The sequence below is a fragment of the Danio rerio genome, chromosome 20 (genome assembly GCF_049306965.1).
Source record: "Danio rerio strain Tuebingen ecotype United States chromosome 20, GRCz12tu, whole genome shotgun sequence".
In the NCBI taxonomy this organism is placed as follows: Eukaryota; Metazoa; Chordata; class Actinopteri; order Cypriniformes; family Danionidae; genus Danio; species Danio rerio.
The window spans coordinates 17,464,680-17,484,928 of NC_133195.1; the positions used below are offsets into that span (position 1 = coordinate 17,464,680).

The following is a 20,249-nucleotide window of genomic DNA, read 5'->3' on the forward strand; positions in this document are numbered from 1 at the left end:
ATCCTCGAGCCCGGGGCTCCTTCCCGTTTGGAGGGAGAGAGGAGAGTTTGAGCTCAGGTGGGTCTCGAGAACTCCCCTACTATGATTTGCTGATATACATCTGACTGTTTTGAAGTAGTGCATGTCTTTGAATGGTGGGAGGAAACCGGAGGACCCGGAGAAAACTCACATGAAACACAGAAAGGACATCCGCACAGAAATGCCGACCGGCCCAGAGAGGGCCGAACCAGCAGCGTTCTTGCTGTGAGGCAACAGTGCTACCACCTGGGCCACTGTGCCGCCCTATCAGAGAAGGGGAGGAGTAGGGGTGGAAGGGGAGATTCTTCAAGATGAAGATGACTGGAGTAGAAAGCCCTGGTAATTTATAGTGTGTTAGTATTCATCTTATTGGTGCAATATGCGAAGCTGTGTTCGATCATAAGCATGAGATCCTCTCAAAATTTTTTTTTTAGAAATAAACCACACTTGTAAGGTGGCTCAGTGGTTATCACTGTCGCCTCACAGCAAGAAGGTCACTGGTTCCAGTTCTGGCTGGGCCGTTTCTCTGTGGAGTTTGCATCTTTTCCCCATGTTTCCCAGTACTGAGTTGTGGCTAGAAGGGGATCCGCTGCGTAAAACATATGCCGGAATAGTTGGTGGTTCATTTCGTCATGGTGACCCCTAATAAATATGAGACTAAGCCGAAGAAAAAAAAATGTATATGAACATTATTTTGTGAATGTTCTATTTTAATGAATATTAAAGAAAGTTCCAAAAACATTATTTCTACAATAATTACATGCTAACATTTACACAACATTAAAGGAACATTACTAAATATTCTAAAATCATTCACAGTGAGCAAATGAAGTCAAAAGTTCCATCCACAACCCCTAAAGCTGTCACGATCACCAGCGATCCAGCCTGTGCAGATCACTGGTAATCACGCAGATCACATAGGACTACAAATCTGCTGATAATTGAACTACAAGAACCAGTCATGCACCACACACACACACAACCAGTTCCTGATCCTGACTGATTGCAAACACAGTTGATGATGTTCAAGTATTGTTTACAAATGCATATATACGGCTCACTTTGAGGCACTCATTGCTGAGTCTTGTTTACTGTTTAGTGACATTTCAACACATTTCCTTTGTCTTGCTTTGCCGTGTTTAGATCATTGCCTTGTTTATCTTTTTATTCCTGTCTGCTGCCTGCCTTCAAACCACATGCTTGTGTATTTGACTACAACTCTGGATTGCCCATATACATCTGTTAGCCCTTGTGTTCATCATTGCTTACCTGACCTCTCTAATAAACCTGCATTTGGATGCACACTTCCGTTGTTGGTGTCACATCCCTTTATAAAAGCAATTATATTTCATCATTTTTAATTTAAATGTGTCCTTCTCATGCATCATGGGATTTTAAGAATTCAATCTACTTCAAATGAAAGTTTGTAATGAAAAATTCAGAGCGTTATTTCAGGGCTACCAATTTCAGAACATTTTGCTTTTACTGTAAACACATTCCCTATTTCCCTATCCTGACTTTTTGAATGCAAAGTGGGTCTATAAGATATGATATCAAACATTTATAGACTGGGCGGGCAGCGTCTTGCTTCCTTTTTTAGGATCGTAGCCTGAAGGAGAGACTCTAATTGCAACGGATTCATTTTCTACATTCTGTTTGAAGTTGTGCTGCGTCAAGTATCAAGTGGAATAAATTCTCGGATTCCTCGCTGAAATCCATGCCAACCTCCCCCTAAAAACTCCAGAGTGGGGTACATGCCATGGCTAGAGCTGGGAAACGGGGAAGACAGAGCTGGATATCCATGTTATGTAATGAGGCGCTAAAGAGATTAGCTTCATGTTGGCACTTCACACTTCCTTTGAACTCCAGAAGAATTATCAGGGATTTCACCGAATGAACAGAGCAGTTGTATCCAGCTATAAATGTTTGTTATGTTTGTTAATACTGTGATTATCTGATCACTTGTTGGTGAAAAACTATAAAAGGAATAAAGGGAAATATAGCTTATTATGTTCTCTTTGTGATCAGCATTGTGTGGAAAAGTTTTGCATGCGGCTGCATTACATGTTCAAGTTAACTCTGACCTATGAATTTGCATCACATGAATGCATGGGACCATTCATTCATTCATTCATTTTCTTTTCAGCTCAGTCCCTTAATCTGGGGTCGCCACAGCCGAATGAACCGCTGACTTATCCAGCATATGTTTTATGCAGTAGATGCCCTTCCAGCTGCAACCCTGGGAAACATCCATACAAACTCATACTCTACGCACAATTTAGCTTACCCAATTTACCTGTACCGCATGTCTTTGGACTTGTATGGGAAACCAGAGCACCTGGAGGAAACCCACAAGAACATGCAAACTCCACACAGAAAAGCCAACCGGCCCCGCAAAGGCTCAAACCAGCAACCTTCTTGCTGTGAGGCGATCGTGCTACCCACTGTGCCACCGTGATGTGCATGAGACCAATAGAAGATCAAAACTTGACTGATTTATGATTTTTAAAAGTGGCATCCCAAAACCCCATCCTTTAACCCAACCATCATCAGGGGATAAGTAATAAGTAAGAACTGATTGGTTCATCAACCAATCAGAATCGAGCATTCAACATTAGAATAATAACTAGTAGGTGCAGCTTTGAGGCAAGATCTTTAATATTTATTAGTCAATTCTTAGCATTGTACTTGTGTGTAATACTATACTACCCTCACTTACTTGTGATCGTCTGCCTCTTTGCCCACCAGAGGGATGATGGGTAATAGAGTCCTCTTATAATAAGCAGCAGGACGTCCGGCATCATGGTTGGAGGCTCGAAGCCCCAAACTGTGAAATCCTCTTTTCCAGGAATTACCTAAGACAAAAAAAAAAAAAAAAAAAAAAGATTGGCTTTATTCTAAGAATCACTTTCCTAGGGAGCTGTGAGTTGTAATATCTGGATGCAGCCTTTATGATGCAAGCTGAGATCGCATCACTCAGGGATGTAATTTCAGACACAATGCACTCAATGGAATGAATGACGTCACTGTGACGGGTAGGGTTAGGGGTGGGGTTAGATGAGCGCATTAAAAAGCATTAGATGCAGCTCAGATTGCACTGCACCAGGTCTGCATCCAGTCCCCTCTCACCTGTTTTGATGGAGGCGAGGTCTCTGCTGAGTCTGCGCTGTTCTCGGGTCAGTGTGTTGAGGTGATAATGTTTGGCCTGATCCAGTCTCTGCAGACCCTCGGCCAGTCTGAACTCTGTCCTCCTCTCTTCTCGCCTCTGAGCCTCAGCGGGCCGCGACGACCAGTCCCCTCGACGCATGACCTTTCAAAAAAATCATAAAAACATTAACCTTTATTCATTTAGCAGATGATTTTAAGTCAATTACGAATGCAGAAAACAACAAATGATTCATCTTATGAGTAGCACTTGTCGAAAACAGGCAAACCGCTGAGTTTAACTGTAAAAAAATAAAAAAAATAAATTATAATAATAATAAAAACAGGCCAATAGGAACAAAACTATGGCAATCCACAAAGCATCATTGCTGTAATACTATGAACTTTCATGTGGAGGCTATGGGAAAGAGCACTATCCTGCTGAAGAGTTTGCCCACTCCTGTGGTCTGTAATGGGCAGCGCAAATGTCTTGATACCTCAGGCTGTTGATGTTGACATCCACTCTGCAGATCTCTCGCACGCCCCCATACTGAATATAACCCCAAGCCATGATTATTCCTTCACCAAACTAGATGGATTTCTTGGGTCTATGCAGGTTCCAATAGGTCTTCTGCAGTCTTCTGCAGTTCAGCACCCCTGTTTATTTTTTTCCCCAATATCTGTTCTGTTCTGGGAAGATTGTTTCAGAACATTTCTAAGCATAATAGTTTTAAAAACTTATTTCTAATAACTGATTTATTTAATCTTTTCCATGATGACAGTAAATACTATTTTACTAGATATTTTTCAAGACACTTCTATACAGCTTAAAGTGACAGTTAAAGGCTTAACTAGGTTAATAAGGTGAACTAGGCAGGTTAGGGTAATTAGCCAAGTTATTGTATAACGATGGTTTGTTTTGTAGAATATCGAAAAAAAAAATAGCTTAAAGGGGCTAATAATTTTGTCCCAAAAATGTTTTTTTTTTTTAAATTAATAACTGCTTTTTATATAGCCGAAATAAAACAAATAAGACTATTTCCAGAAGAAAAAATATTATCAGACATACTGTGTAAATTTCCTTGCTCTGTTAAAAATCGTTTGGGAAAAATTAAAAAAAAGAAAATAAAAATCAAAAGTGGGCTAATAATTCTGAATTAAACTGTATATATATATATATATCTGTGTGTGTGTGTGTGTTATTCTGATGTTTTTTGTAATGACCTGATATTTTTCAACTAAAGAATGTTTAAGAACTAATGAAACAATTGTGCAATTAAAAAAAAAACAATCAAATAATATTTTTTCTTTTATGTGTAATTATGAAAAATAGTGTCATTAATTGTGAAAATTTCAAGTTTTGAATATACATATATGACATATAATGTTAAATATAGTGTTTTTAGATTAAACTAAACTGCCCTGTTTGACTCAAGTTTATAGAATTACCAGTTTAAGTTGACTTCTGCAGGATGAAATGAAGACAACAACCCCTATTATTCCACACTCAGTCACAGCGTCATCAAACTAGGTCTGCACGATTTTATAAAAATGTGAAAATGCAATAATTTGTTTTGCTGCGATACATAGTGAGATATGAATATAATTTCATTGGATGATTTGAATAGCTCTATTTAGGAAGATTTAATTAACTTAGATCGACAGGGGTGATCAAGTGCGTCTGCATAAAATATAATAATTTACAATCATAAGTATGGCAAAGCAATGAGAAAAGTTAAATAAACATTGCTTTAAGGTTTCCTTTTGAGTCTAACAGTATACAATTATAGAAATTGAACAATCAAACATAAAACAACATGATCATCACTGTATAAATAGTTTTATAAAATAATATTTCATAAGATATTTTAATCTTTAATAAATAACCTAATTCTGCAATTTCACTTTAGTGGAAATATAAAGTAAAATCAATGCTCACAATACATTGTTTAGCACTTAACTATGTTTTTGTTTGTTGTAAAAAATGCATAATGTACTTTTAAAATGTTAAACTTATATGTATATTTTACTTAGAATAGAACTGTTTGTTATATTTACAGTCATTTTTCCAGGAAATGATAACTGTTGTATATGTATAAAACACCTTTCAAAAGCATGTGTGTAGGCTTGACACAAGAGCATTAGGGAAACACAAACTCCTCCATTCGCTTGCACTCATGCTCTCAGTGTAGAGAATCCTCCGAATGGGCCTCTGGGATCTCCAGCTCGCCTGCGTTACTCATGCTATTGTTATACATAACCATATTCAGCTCATCCATCTCATATGCCAAGAGAATATAATTATTCAAAGCATCTCATTCACTCCAATCCCCGTTTGCTTTTCGACAACTGGGTCAACCAAAGAGATTCCTAATTCGGAAGACTTGGAGAGACAGCACGAGCATTATATGCTAAAAACAACGAGTTGTAGAGCCTGATCTGTTCTTCTGTATTTATAGTGGCAGCTGTGGGGTTTAAAGTGACCTGTGTCTTTTCAAGGTCACTGTCGAGGACATGAAGGATTTATTTTAAAACCTATAGCGACCTGTTCTGCGGTCAGTATAGATGTTTCAATGATGTGTATTTTAAATTGTACTATATTGAGTCTTAACAACAGGGTTAAATTCGTTAGAGGTAAAAAAGAAAATAATATTTGTCAGAATATGGATTTGATGTTGGAATTATTTTGCAATAGTTTTCATATGGTTCAGTTGAATCAATTTAAAGTGTGTAAACCTCTCCCCTCTATAAGTCAGGTCTGCTCTGGCATTTTGATGTATTATTTTGGTCAAGTTGATGTAAATTGGGGAGAATTGATACTCCTGTCAGCTAAGACCTGGAAACCGAAGCTACAATTCAGAACAGGCTCACCAAAATTGCATAATAGAAAATTGGAAAAAACGCTGCCCTAGACTGATGAGTCTCGATTTCAGCTGCAACATTCCAACGCAATCTCACGGCAATTCGTAACTTTTTGATTTAGTGGCTAATTTGTTTAAATTCGCACAATATAATTTGTACAATTTAGTACGATTTGCTCATTACTCAATTACGGTTAGGGGTGGGGTTAGGTGCCACGCCTCTTTTTTAAAATCATAGATTTTTGTACGACTAAACTTGTACAAATTCGTACGAATTAATTACTGAACTGGAAAAACGTAAAATACTTACGTTTCCTCATGAGATCAGGCTGGACATTCAGATGGTAGGGTCAGAATTTGGCATCAACAACATGAAGGATATTTATAAAGTACCGGCTTTCCAAGTATTTGTAAACCCAGCACTAGTAAAGTGGCCAGTGACCGTATATTACAGTAGTAAAAATTTTATAAATATTTATAAAGAAATTACCAAAATATGTAACATTTTAGAAATATATGATTACCAATTTTTTTTTTTCTAATATTTATTGGTAATATTACTCTGTATTTGATTATTGGCAAAAAAAAAAAAAAAAAAAAAAAAAAAAAAATATATATATATATATATATATATATATATATATATATATATATATATATATATATATATATATATATATATATATATATATATATGCAAACTTTACTCCTAAATTAAATGTGTTATTTTCAATTAAATTTAAATTACAAGTAAGGGACTAAGGCATAGGTAGAAACTTTTTGAGCCAATGACTGCTTTTGTCTATGTTTGGCCCATAGGCCTACCCACATGAAAAAAACCTATTTAATATAGGTTTTAATATAAGTTTTAAATAGATGTGACATACAGTAAGTAAAATTGGCTATTTTTTATATTATATGTACATATATGCACATGTATATATGTACACATATAAGTACACATTTATGTACTTATATAGGTACATATATGCATAAGTACATATATGCATATGTGTTCACCTGTTTACCTATATATTAGTAAAATTATTAAAATCCAAAGCTGCTTGACAACATAAACAAATAAATGTATTTTTTTGTTTACCTAAGAACAACCAAATAGTGCAAAAAAACTATAAGAACAAAAATAATTGTATCTTCATACAAGAAAGAATTGACCTTGTAAATGTTTCAGGAAAACGTTTAGAAATCATAGCTTTCCATCTTCTCTCGCTTATTTGCCATAGTCAAATTCTATAACATGCCAATTGCATGTGATACCAATTTTAAGGGTTTGCATATACATACCTTTTTTATTTTTAGTTCATATCTTGTATGTACATATAGTGCTCACATTATATGCGGATATAAAGAAGCAATACAGGAGACCTGCATGGCCTGTATATTTACATATATGCACCTCAATTTTGCCTAGATGTGGCATATGTACACATAGATACTGCATATATTATCATACACAGTAAGAATTATTAGCCTCGCTTTGATTTTTTTTCTTTCTTTAGTATTTTCCAAATGATGTTTAACAGAGCAAGGAAGTTTTCACAGTATGTCTGATAATAATTTTTCTTCAGGAGAAAGTCTTATTTGTTTTATTTCGCCTAGAATAAAAGCAGTTTTTAATTTTTTAAACACCATTTTAAGCACAAAATTATTAGCCCATTAAAGCTGTATTTTTTCGATAGTCTACAGAACAGAACAAACTAACCTACCTAGTAAACCTAATTAACCGTGTTAAGCCTTTAAATGTCATTTTAAGCTCAATAGAAGTGTCTGGAAAAATATCCAGTAAAATATTATTTGCTGTCATCATGGCAAAGATAAAATAAATCAGTCATTAGAAATGGCTTATTAAAACTATTATGCTTAGAAATGTGTTTAAAAAATATTTTTTCCGTTAAACAGACATTTGGGAAAAAAAATAAACAGGGGGCGAATAATTCAGCGGGGCTAATAATTTTGTCTGTAACGGTATGTGCATATAAACTGCATGTAGGTTTTATATTTGCACAAACATCCTCATTTAGGTTCTTTCCATGTGGGTAGGCCTATATCTAGAATCAAACCAATGTATCATCACTGACATGCCTTTTTGACGATTGGAAAATTCTATGTCTTCTACATTCTATTTTCAAAACAACTTCATCTTCAAATTAATTTTACATGACTTAAATATCCTGAAATGTTATGGTATCTTTTTAAAGAGAGAGAGGAATTCAGAAAGTGTTTGATATCAGCTTTGATGAAGCACTTTTAGCAGAGTCTTCATCCATCAAACACCAGGAGTCCTCGTTGAGGCTGTTTGGGTCATTGTCAATGAGTAATGGACATGAATAAAGCAAAACAGATGCACTGCCGATAAAACTCTAAATCTCTCTGTTCCATCGGCCCCATTAGCTCCTAATAGATTACAAATAAACCATCGGTGTCGGGTCTTTAATCACATGTTGGCCTTGCTGTAACCGATCAGGGTTGGTGATACATTTTAATGTCACTTACATATAATTCATGGTCCTTTAATATCGTTTCTCCTACATCCGATGGTGTTTTGCGTGAATTATGGGAATTCTGGGAGTCTGTTAAACTGTAAGGATATAAAAACAAGTGTAATAATTGTTTTCCTCACAGTTCATCCATCAAATATTGTAAGGGAACTTACAATTAGAACTTACAAATGACTCTCTGGGGCGACACGGTGTTCCCTTACAACATAACATGTTAATGTGGTTAAGCACAGCATTAAGGTCGCTGGTTAGAGTCCTGGCTGGGTCAGCTGGCAATTCTGTGTGGAGTTTGCATGTTCTTTCCGTGTTCGTGTGGGTTTCCTCCAGGTGCTCCGGTTTTCCCCACAGTCCAAAGACATGCGGTACAGGTGACTTGAATAAACTAAATGGGCCCTAGTGTATGTGTGTGAATGTGAGTGTGTATGGGTGTTTCAAAGAACTGGGTTACAGCTTGAAGGGCATCCGCTGTGTAAAACATATGATGGATAAGTTGGCGGTTCATTCCGCTGTGGTGACCACTAATGAATAAAGGAACTAAGCCAAAGAAAAATGAATGAATAAAATGACTCCCTGTAGACCAAATGACTCCAAAAATGTGAAATATGCCAACTAATTTTTAATTTGTAGCTATTTCAATTATTTGTAGCTTAATCTTTTCATTTAAAGTAATTTATATTAGTTCTTCTAAATGGAAATTTTCCAAATTGGATCATTTCAAACACAGTGTGGAAAAAAGGTGATCTAATGTTAACTAATGATAAAATTTACATCATATTAAACAAAAAAATAAAAATAAAATAAAAATTCAGTTGCTTGAATTAAAATAGACTTTTTGGAGCTAAAGAAATGTAATATTGTAACAAGTCACCAGCAATCTAGCAGTTGCAGATAGCTGGAGAACTACAAATCTGCCACAGAACTGGACTTCAAATCCCGTCATGCACTTCACACACACCAGTTCCAGTTCTCTCCCTGTCTACACACATAACACGCAAAGTCCACTAGACTACATGAGATAGTATTTTTCCGACCTTGTCAGTCAAGTGCAGATTCGCCAGGTCTGGAAACGCTTCTGAATTTACTAATGCTTTGAATCGCTTAGTCATGTGACCTGGGTGTTTCGAATCACCTCCATCAGGTGACCTGGGGCCTCATGTTTCACACTGCGGATGCACAAAAACTTTAAATGTGAGTTGATCCGCGCCAACTTCATGTCTGACGTACGTGTATTTCTTGTGTGTGTTTGTTTTATTTCTACAGGCAACTCCTAGAGGCAATTATGTTAAATTGCACACCAAAGTAACGCACCAACAAAGTATCCTGGCAACTGGCTCTTTCCAAAGGGAACTGGCAGTCTGCTCAGGTTTAAGCCAGTTGTCTTTGAGCCGTGCAATGCCAGCTGTACGGGATGGGATCACCCGCATGGCTAGCAGTTATATAAGGTTTCCATACAGTTGACCAGCCAAACATTAAAGCGCAACTTGCAGGATCATCTGTTTTCCCAATGTAATCAGAGGGATCGACTGCACGCACATTGCTATCAAGGCGCCATCTAAAGACGAATTTGCATGCGTGAATCGGAAACATTTCCATTCAATAAATGTGCAAATAATATGTGATGCTCAAATGCGCTTGACAAATATTGTGGCAAGGTGACCTGGGTCAACCCATGATTAATTTATTCTCACAAACAGCATGGTTGGAATGAGGCAGGGTGCGCGATGGGTGGCTTCTTGGTGAGTAATGCATTTAAAGATATTATTTTTTATTTTATTTTATTGAGCGCAGTTATTTAACTGCATATCTGGAGACCTCGGTTATCCATTAAAAAAATGGCTGTTAACCCCTCACAACAACCCACAAACTGACCAAGAGCGCAGATACATTGATGCCCATTCTTGCACTAGATCAGTTGTAAAGTGGGCGATTGGGCAGCTAAAATGCCGGTGGCGCTGCCTTGATAAGAACGGAGGGGTGCTGCTATACCGTCCTAACAAAGTGTTCCTCATACATCTGTGTGTCCCAACGACATGGATACTACTTCAGACAGTAAAGTGTTGCACACAATTGAGGCAACTCTCCTCAAAGAGTGTTAGTTCAGCATCACTTTTACAGTGTGCCACTGATCTCCTCTTAACCTGCACCTTTACATAAAACCATTTCTTTTTTAATTCACTTACAGTGCGATGTTCAGACCCCACTGCGTTAAACGCATCAGCTAAACTCTCCCACTCTATTTTTCTTTTTTGTTATTAATTCCGGAGGTCAAACTTGCAAATAATTTTCTCTGATCTACCTCCGATAGGAGCATCTCCAATTCACATTCTGTGAAGTTTCTCATCTTGCTTGCTTTTGCCATTGCTTTATCGTTTGGTTTTTGCCAATGACCATTATTACCATATTCATATGGGGAGGAGGCAGGGAGGGATTTTGCGATCATGCACGTGCACTTAGTTTCACTTTCATTGGGATGTACAAAGAGAATATGCGTGGGATTCCACATTTACATTTACAGCTTTTTACGTATGCAATGTTTTAGTATTAATTCAATGCAAGTCTTTGTACATGAGGCCCCAGGTGTTTTGAAACATTTTAGTCACATGACCTGGGGCCTGTTTCAGAAAGCAGGTTAAGTGAAAACTCAGAGTATTTTAACCCTGAAATGAGAGAAACTCTGGGTTTTCCGTTTCAAAATGACAGGTTTGTTAAACTCGAGAAATCGGGGTAAGTCAAACCTGTTTCTGAAAGAGAGGTATATTTAACTCAGAGTCAGTTACCGTGGTAACTTACTCTGTGAAACTAACCTGGTCCGGAGCAGGTTTTATTCTCTAAACTCTGAGTTTCTGTCGGTCTCCTCCCTTTTTTTAAAGATTAAGCATTTCTCGCCTTAGCCTTACGTTTCCACACACCTATTTTAGAGCTCATTTTGGAGATGCCCATAAAAATGATTAATGGAAACGTCATGATTCACATAACTTTTGAAAATATGCATAATAAAACATGTGCATAACTGAGTAGGTTAAACTTTTATTTGATAAGAAAAGATGTGCATAAACTACGAAGTGCACTTAACAAACTACATGTACATTAAAAAAAGGTTTGTTAGAGATGATGATGAAAATGTGAGTGAATGGACAAACCAGCAGACTGAGCACACAGTAGAACATCTTAAATGTTGTTTTTTGGTCATTCTAAAATGCCTGAACTGTTTCAGTATTATTGTATATTATTAATTACCTCCGAGCGTCAGGAGCGTGTCAAGATCTCCGCGTCTGGCTTCAAACGCCCCCATGTGTTCATTGCGTGTCAGCATTGTCTTGTGTCTCTGAGGCCCAAGTACATTTGTTAAATAAATAATTAATTGACGCAGCTTCTTCTACCGCAGTAAATTCTGTTTTTACTGTTAATATTTGGCGCAAGTTAATCAGGAAGTGACGATTTTGTTCTCTGACTCATTGGATAAAAACGCTGCTTTATTTGCATCTTTTATGCAATATTCCAGTTTTGCACAAATTTATGTAATATATTTGGATGGAAACAGATATTGCCTACATTTTTGTCACACACAGAACAAAGTCACGTACGAGGCTTGTCCTTTTTCATAAATAATTAGCTTAACCTTTGACATGTACTGTTACTAGATTAATGGGATTATTATTCTTTCTAAAAATTATTTTTAGTTCTGCTTACCTTCTAAATGTTATCAACCTCTATCACTTGATTAATAAAAAGGCAGACACACAAGTGCACTTTTTAATCTATTAAAACTGATCAACGTGTATAAAAGTTTAGAAACATTTTATAAACGTCACACATTACATAACTTATTTTATTATACTTAAATATTTAAATACTTTAAATTAAAAATTACGCATTAACTTGAGCAGCTGTTTTCCCACGCTGTCTCTGTTTCACTGATGGTTGCCTCATTTTAAATATATATGCTCATATTTGCTATAACTTTGCATGAGCAGATCAAATTCAGCCGGAGAAAGAAATGCTGATCTCTTTTTTTAAGATGTTGCCATAGTCACTCGTAATGTCTGCGCTCCATTGATAATGCCTTTTTATAGTCACGGTGCGCGCGCTTAACTCTGAGTTGGTCTACTCAAAGTTGATTGACCTAACTCAGATCAGCTGTTCTGAAACCGAAAACTCAGAGTTTTTAATCTCTCGGTAAATCAACTCAGAGTTCAAGTTTAAACTCCGAGTTGTTTGAACCTCCTTACTGAAACAGGCCCCTGGTGTTTCGAATCACCTTAGTTATGTGACCTGGGTGTTTCGAATCAACTTAGTCACGTGACCAGAGTGTTTTAGATTATGCTTCAGTGCCGGGTTCTTGACACTGTTGAAACATCAGTTTCACTTCAGCCATCTCTAGTCTAGTCATGCTTTTGACCTTTACCTTGTTTTCTTGTGTGTGTTGTTTTGCCACCTATATTGATCATTTTGGCTGAGACCACAACTACAATTTTTTGACTACCTTCATGTATCTGTTGTTCCTGTTTGACCATTGACTGCCTTACTAAGCTACTAAAGAAACTTCGTTTGGACCCTCAACTCTGTTGTCCTAGACCCAGTACTCACAAAACGATTGCATAGTTTGCAAATTTAAGATAAAAAGTGTACTTATAAAATAAAAAAAGCCAGTTGGAGAGGTTATGTTTTAATGAATGTTTTATTTTTATCTTATGTAGCTTGGTGAAATCTATAAAAATTCGTATAATAATGTGGGTGGTTTGAATTTAATTTAATTGAATTGAACAAATAAACAATTTAGAATTAATGGTGTTTAATTCCGCTGTGGCGATCCCCGATGAATAAAGGGACTAAGCCGAAGGAAAATAAATGAATGAATTGAGAATTAAATCAACAATATTATCATGAAACATCTACTAACGGTAGAAAAGATGACCATTTTAGTTTAGTTCTATTGTCTAATATCCTTTATTATTTTAAATCATTCACTTTAAGACCAGCAAGCAAGATTAGTTTTAACACCCACACATCCCCCTCAAATATTAACCATTAAATCATTAGAAATTCCACCCAAAAGTAATTAAAAGATGAACACTTAAAAACATGATTATGATTTTTTATTTGTTTTTTTTAGAAGCACAACCTTTTCATCAGCAAAGACAGCAGAAGCAGCTTGCATTATGTTTAAAGAGATTCTGAAGTGCAATTAGTCTCAATCATTAATGGATATCAGTGAGGACAGAACATTCATTTCAATAAACCTGTTTAAATTAGTTTACCGGTCAAGTCCGTCAGCCCCAAAAGCATAACAATGGGAAAAAGCCTGCATTTCCCCCCACGCACACCACAGTTGATGGTTAAAAAGCTTTTGTTAACACAGCTGAGAAAGCACAGATGTTGGTGAAGTGCTCTCGAAAACATTCACTTGCCTTAAATCCTTTTTACATAAAATTATGGTACATCATAATGCAGGAAAAACATAATGAAGGGAACTTACTATAAGCAGTCAGTCCAGTTGGATGGCAGTCCTGAAAAATCACTTCAATCTAATGAAACTTTAACTATCCTACAATTTTTAAGACCAAAAAAGTTTACTGGTCTTCAATATAATGTAATATCAAGGCAAAAAAGAACAAACAAAAAGAAAAATAAGTAAAATTTAGTTGTAGCCCAAGAGGGAGAGAGAGAGAGAGAGAGCCCTCGGGACTGTGGTTCCTCTGAGATTCACGCAATGTCTCCTCTTTGGTTTGTTATTCGGATGGTTACTAAGGGTAACTCATGCTCTAGACAATATATAGAGCAGTGACCAGTGACAATGACGAGCTCTCCATGGAGACCAGCACACATTTCTACTGGTCGATGTGAGTAGAGAGAGGAAGATCAAAGCAGCTCTTTGGCTTGTCTTTGTGATTTTATTGGGACGTCTAATGCTGAGCTTTTTTGTTGGCAAACATTTGTGGCTGGTAGCTTATAAATGCTAATGTACAGTGGAGATCAAAATTGGAGAAAAAAATATATATATTTCCCAGAAATCATTTAATCTTTCTTTTAACATTTAAATGAATTAAATGTTTTCTGTTTTCTGCTGATCTTAACCATCTTTTCTTCTGTCTTGTTTACAGTTTGGTGACTGTTTTAGTTTCCAAGCCACAACTTTGTCACCAAGGTTTTTCCAGGTATTTTTAATCAGGTTTACATCAGGACCATGGGTTGTCATTTCATTATATTAAAGTTTTTAGCTTCAATAAACTACTATATCTGTTTTTGCAAAGACTTTCAGTTCAAATTTTCTTAAATGTTGAAACACAGAACGAGGAAACACAGATCTTTGCCATGTTCAGAGCTGAACTTGTAATCAATTCCGGCCTCAATGTTGAACCGATTGACTACTGAGATTCTCTGCATTATCATGTCCTCTCTCAAAATTTTCTTTCATATTTAAAGTCAGAATTATTAGCCCCCTTAAATTAGAAGCGCCCCTGTTTACTTTTTTCCCAAATTTCTGTTTAATGGAGGGAAGATTGTTTCAGCACATTTCTAAGCATAATAGTTCAAAAAACCTATTTCAAATAACTGATTTATTTTATCTTTTCCATGATGACAGTAAATAATAATTTACTTGATATTTTTTAAGACACTTCTATACAGCTTAAAGTGACATTTAAAGGCTTAACTAGGTTAATTAGGGGATTTAGGCAGGTTAGGGTAATTAGGCAAGTTGTTCTATAACGATAGTTTGTTCTGTAGACTATCAAAAAAAAAAATTGCTTAAAGGGGCTAATATTTTTGTCCCAATTTTGTTTAAAAAAAATTTAAAACTGCTTTTATTCTAGCCAAAATAAAACAAATAAGACTTTTTCTAGAAGAAAAAATATTATCAGACATACTGTAAAAATTTCCTTGCTCTGTCAAACATCATTTGGGAAATATTTAAAAAAGAAAAAAATTCTAAAGGGGGCCAATAATTCTGACTTCAATTGTACAACTAGCATAACTTTGTGACATTATAAAGATGCAATGTTCTAGAAATCATAGATTTTTGATGATCACCTCTTGCGGTGGCTGGAAGATTCATTCATTTGGTTTTCATCTGGTCAACCTGTGGTCAGAGGATTTCAGTGACTTTAGAACGTATCATGATTCTGCAAAATCAGAGGAAATTGGAAAGTTTGTCAGTCAGTCAAACAAGGTTTGTTGAATTACAGCCCAATAAGCATGAAACAATGCAATGCTGTAACAGTTTATCCTCCAATAATAAAACACCCTGAACTGGTTGATCTAGTCTAGTCAATTCGTGACTTGTTGACTTATTATTGTTTTAGACTGTAATAAGATCTTACCTGCGTGTGAAAGCTACAGGAAAAACCCACAATTGTATCACAAAGTATTTATTGTAATTTGAGTAATTTGAATTTTACTCCTTAGATTTCACTTACACGCAAATTTCATACTTTCTTATTTTCAGGTAGTTAGTAATAGCTGGTGGGAGACAGCGTAGTCGGAATTGTACTCCAATTCAGTTGTTAGAAATTGTTTTACAAATTGAGACTGACTTTTTTTTCCTTCTTGATGTGCAAAGCAGGCATATCAAACTCATCTGGTCCTATGACATTAAAACAATTAAATAAAAAACAATTCATATATTTTATTCATTTTGTAAAATTAATTTAAAAGTTGAATTTCTTGCTCCAACTTATGGTACAGCATTATAATTCATAATTCTGGAAAAATAACAATGAAAGAAACTTACTTTAAGCAGTCAGTCCAGTTTGAAGGAAGTCCTGTAACCATCTTAGTTTACTTGTCTTCAATATTTAATGTAATATCGAGGTTTGCTCAAAACTAATAACAACACTTTCAGGGGTGGTACAACACTTTTCGGGGTGGTACGATGGCTCATAGCAACAAGGTCACTGGTTCAAGTCCCAGCTGGGCCAGTTGGCATCTCTGTGTGGAGTTTGCCTGTTCCCCCCGTGTTGGCGTGGTTTCCTCTGTGTGCTCCAGTTTTCATGTGCTGTAGGTGAATTGAATAAACTTAATTGGTCGTAGTGTATGAGTGTGTGTGTATGTGAGAGTATATGGGTGTTTTCCAGTTCTGAGTTGCGGCTGGAAGGGCATCCGCTGTGTAAATCATATGTCAGAATAGTTGGTGGTTGATTCCGCGGTGGCAACCTCTGAAATTGAGACTTATCCAAAGGAAATTGATTGAATGAGTTGTAGGATTACAGTTATTTAGACAGTTTCATTTTACTTTTATTATTTTGATAGCAGTCAGCAATATATAAAATGAGGATGCGTATGGTTTATGAGAATGTGTTCTTCTCTTATAATGTCAGTTTGATGGCTTTAGTCAAAACATTCCTAACCACGCCACTCTTATCGTTAGTTTGCTATAAGGGGATTAAGCACAAATAGAAAGCTCAAAACATGGATCAAAACATGACCTCTTTAAACAGAAATTTAAAATATGGACTGATTGCTTGCTTTTTTGTCTAATCATCTTGTTTAATCCCGCCCATTTTCGCAGCTCCGTATGACAGAATTTCGCACACACAAACTCTAGTGTGATAGCAGCTTAGGAGTCAATTGCATTGCGCCATAGCACATTTGCATGCACTAGTTCCATGGCGGACATTGTAAGTGGAAAAAACTGAGTAGCTGCGTCCCAAATCGCATACTTATCGCATACTATTCTACGCCATTTTGTAGTATAAATTGTGTAAGTAGTGTGTTCACACTGAAAACTCTAAAAATAATAAGTGCATTTTAATTACCTGGATGATGCACTCAATCAGCCGCTAAAATGAAGTGTGGAATGATGGACACTTCCCGCACTCAACAACCGCAGGTTTGCTCAACGTAGCGGAAGGGGCGGAGGTACCGGGCGCACATGTTGGATAACTTTATTTATTTTGGATGGTGAAGGCAAAATTCTCCTACGAGAGGGATTATAGCGCCTTCCGATGGTGAATGCAGTTATACTCACGGCAGGTATTAGTTAATAATTCGGTCGTTTATTTCACTGATTTGGCAACCGTCAAACGTCATTAGGGAAACGGTTTGAATTTCCGCTTAGTAAAAAAACATTAATGTGCCATTTGGAGACGACACATACATATACTATGCTGTTGAGTGTGTAAGTGCATAAGTACATAGTGCATGAGCGCATAGTGTATAGTGTGCCATTTGGGATGCAGCTAGTGCTTAACTAGAGAGAAAACAGTTGAACAGAACATCTGCAGCGCAAGAATGAGAGAATGAGCCTCCTCATTTTATATTTTACTCTCGTGGAGAGGGGAACGTGTTGTACTCACAGACATACATTAGCCTTTACATAATTAATTTTGTTTATTAAGCACAAAGATTTGTTTCAAAACTATTTCTAAATTCAGTTCTAATTTCTAGCAAACGAATAAATGAACAATAACAACGAGTGTGGTCAAATAACTGAGTTATATCCTAATACACATGCTGTGCCCTGTATGGTCTCAAACCTGACAGGTGGGCAAACCTAAGCTTGTTTTTAATAAAACAAATATAAATGTACATATAATAAATAATACTGCTAATAATAAATCAATTCAATTCAGCTTTATTTGTATAGCGCTTTTACAATGTAGATTGTGTCAAAGCAGCTTCACATAAATGGTCATATAGTAACTGGAACAGTGTAGTTCAGTTTTTAGTGTTTAAGTTCAGTTCAGTTTAGCTTAGTTCAGTGTGATTTAATCATTACTGAGAGTTCAAACACTGAAGACCAAATTCATCGATGCGTAGCTCTACCAATCCTGAACCATGCGAGCCAGTGGCGACAGCGGAGAGGGAAAAAAAAACTTCAACTGATGGGAGTGAAGAAAAAAAACCTTGAGAGAACCAGACTCAGTTCGGCACGACCATTTTAATTTCTCCGCTGGCCAAAAGTCTTGTGCAGAGCTTCAGTCACCGCGGTGGAGTCTGGAAGATGGCCTCAGCGAAGACTCATCTGTCCCTGGAGCGTCGCTGGAATCAGTCTCATGTTCTCCACTTCCCATGACCATCAGCGCAGCAGCAGCTTAGGATATGGCCTGGTCCCGGATATGGAAACCTTGGGATTATCTCGTCGCTGGTCTTGGATCCAATCAGTGACTCCGCATAATCTGAGGACCTCTGGATGAGTATCCCCAGGTGAAAATAGAGAATAAGAGAATAATTAGCGTAGCTGCTGTTCATAGTGTATATAAGCAAGATGTAGAAGCCTGTGTGGAACCCGCTAGATGATGCATTGAGTGTATAATAATATTAACATTATACAAAAGCAAATTGTTATGAATTAACTGAAAAAGTCCCCTGAGATGAAGAAGGCATGGAAGCAGTGGTTTTTATAATTGTGTAGGCTCGAAAATAATATTTTTAAAAAACATTTAAATCCTTTAATTATTTTTCATTTGTAAATATATTTGCATATTGCTGATCATCCTGTGTGTATTAAGCAATGTTTAAGGGAGGCGCTCAACTAAAGCGCTCTGCGCTGGACTTTAGACCTGCTTTGATCTGATCTATTGTGCAGTCTATTATAGTTCTTCAAAATAGCAACGCGCCAGCAATGCGCCTTGACATGCCTCCTTTTTTAGAGCAGAATGCCTATGGGCGCACATATGAGCGCAAATGCATTTGCTATTTAAAAAGTGTGGTGCAAAACATCAAAATGACTCATGTGCCAAGATAAAACTAGCAACTGAAACTAGCCTTCGCTGCATTGCGCCGGGTGTATGATAGGGCCCTATATGTTTTTCCTAGTACGCCCCATGGTGCCTCTCTTGTTCAAACATGAGCAGCCTTAGGCTAACTTATAATGGGATCTGACCAATTTGGGTCAGTCTTGTAAAGGCAAATCTCTGATCCCACTGAGAATTACACAAAAGAAAAAGCAAGCGCGCAAGTGTTTATCAGAAAGCCAGCCTGGAGGAGTGTGATGCCAAGCTCTGGATTAATGATTAGAGTTAGAGTTAACTAGCACATGTTTAGGAGAGATAACATTAGACTCAGGAGGATGCTGACCCTCATGCCCTAACAAACTAAAAAAAGTAATATAAAAATGTCAACTCATGAATATAATACCCATAGTTTATTATTTATCCTAATCATTTTTTTGTAATACTCCAAAATGAGCAACATTCTGTCATATTTTTGATTCTGAATTCAAATGGGCTGCACATTTGTCAGTGATAATATAACAATATCTTTTTGTAGACTTAATAAATTGAATAAACGTTCATCCTAAAACAACATCAAAAACCCATCATAAAACACACACAAAAATGGACATCCGCACATTGATGTACTTTTGACCAGCAAAACAACCACATAAAAATGATTATAAAATCTGAAATGTTTTATTCATTTGAAAGCTTCAATTCCAAAAAACACATTTACACTGATGTCAAAACAACATTGTTATTTAACATTGACATAAAAAAACATACCAAAAATCAATTACAGGACAGTCAAGGACAGGACAGTCATGAAATAAGACAAGATTTAATAATTGATTACAGTAAAGATTCTTGGCACTATTCTAGTGTTCTTTTGTTACTAATTTGTTTTGTGATGATCGTTTCAAATTGTGCTATTACATTTCTTTTGTAATTTCAATAAATCACGCAAGTTTCCTTTATTTTCTCAAGGTTTCTATTAAAACTTTTGATTAATTATTAACAAGCTTTTATGCTAATTTAAATATTACTTGGTC

The 20,249-nt window shown here is 36.3% G+C and overlaps 1 protein-coding gene across 3 annotated transcripts in view; it reads right to left on the minus strand.

Moving 5' to 3' along the window:
- ccdc190 (coiled-coil domain containing 190) overlaps positions 1 to 14,288 on the minus strand; it is a 33,813-nt gene extending 19,525 nt beyond the window's left edge. For 2 of the 3 annotated variants that reach the window (XR_012395786.1, XM_009294616.5), the window contains exons 1-3: positions 14,019 to 14,288; positions 3,148 to 3,328; positions 2,738 to 2,873 (exon numbers count right to left, since the gene is read on the minus strand). Coding sequence is in view for 2 of the 3 variants with exons in the window: in XM_009294616.5 (XP_009292891.1) it covers positions 2,738 to 2,873; positions 3,148 to 3,325 (314 nt within the window). In the remaining variant the exon portion in view is untranslated. Of the gene's footprint in view, positions 1 to 174; positions 355 to 2,737; positions 2,874 to 3,147; positions 3,329 to 14,018 lie in introns of those variants that run through there. The other variant, XM_073933342.1, reaches the window with a different exon arrangement.
- Positions 14,289 to 20,249: the final 5,961 nt, after the last annotated feature.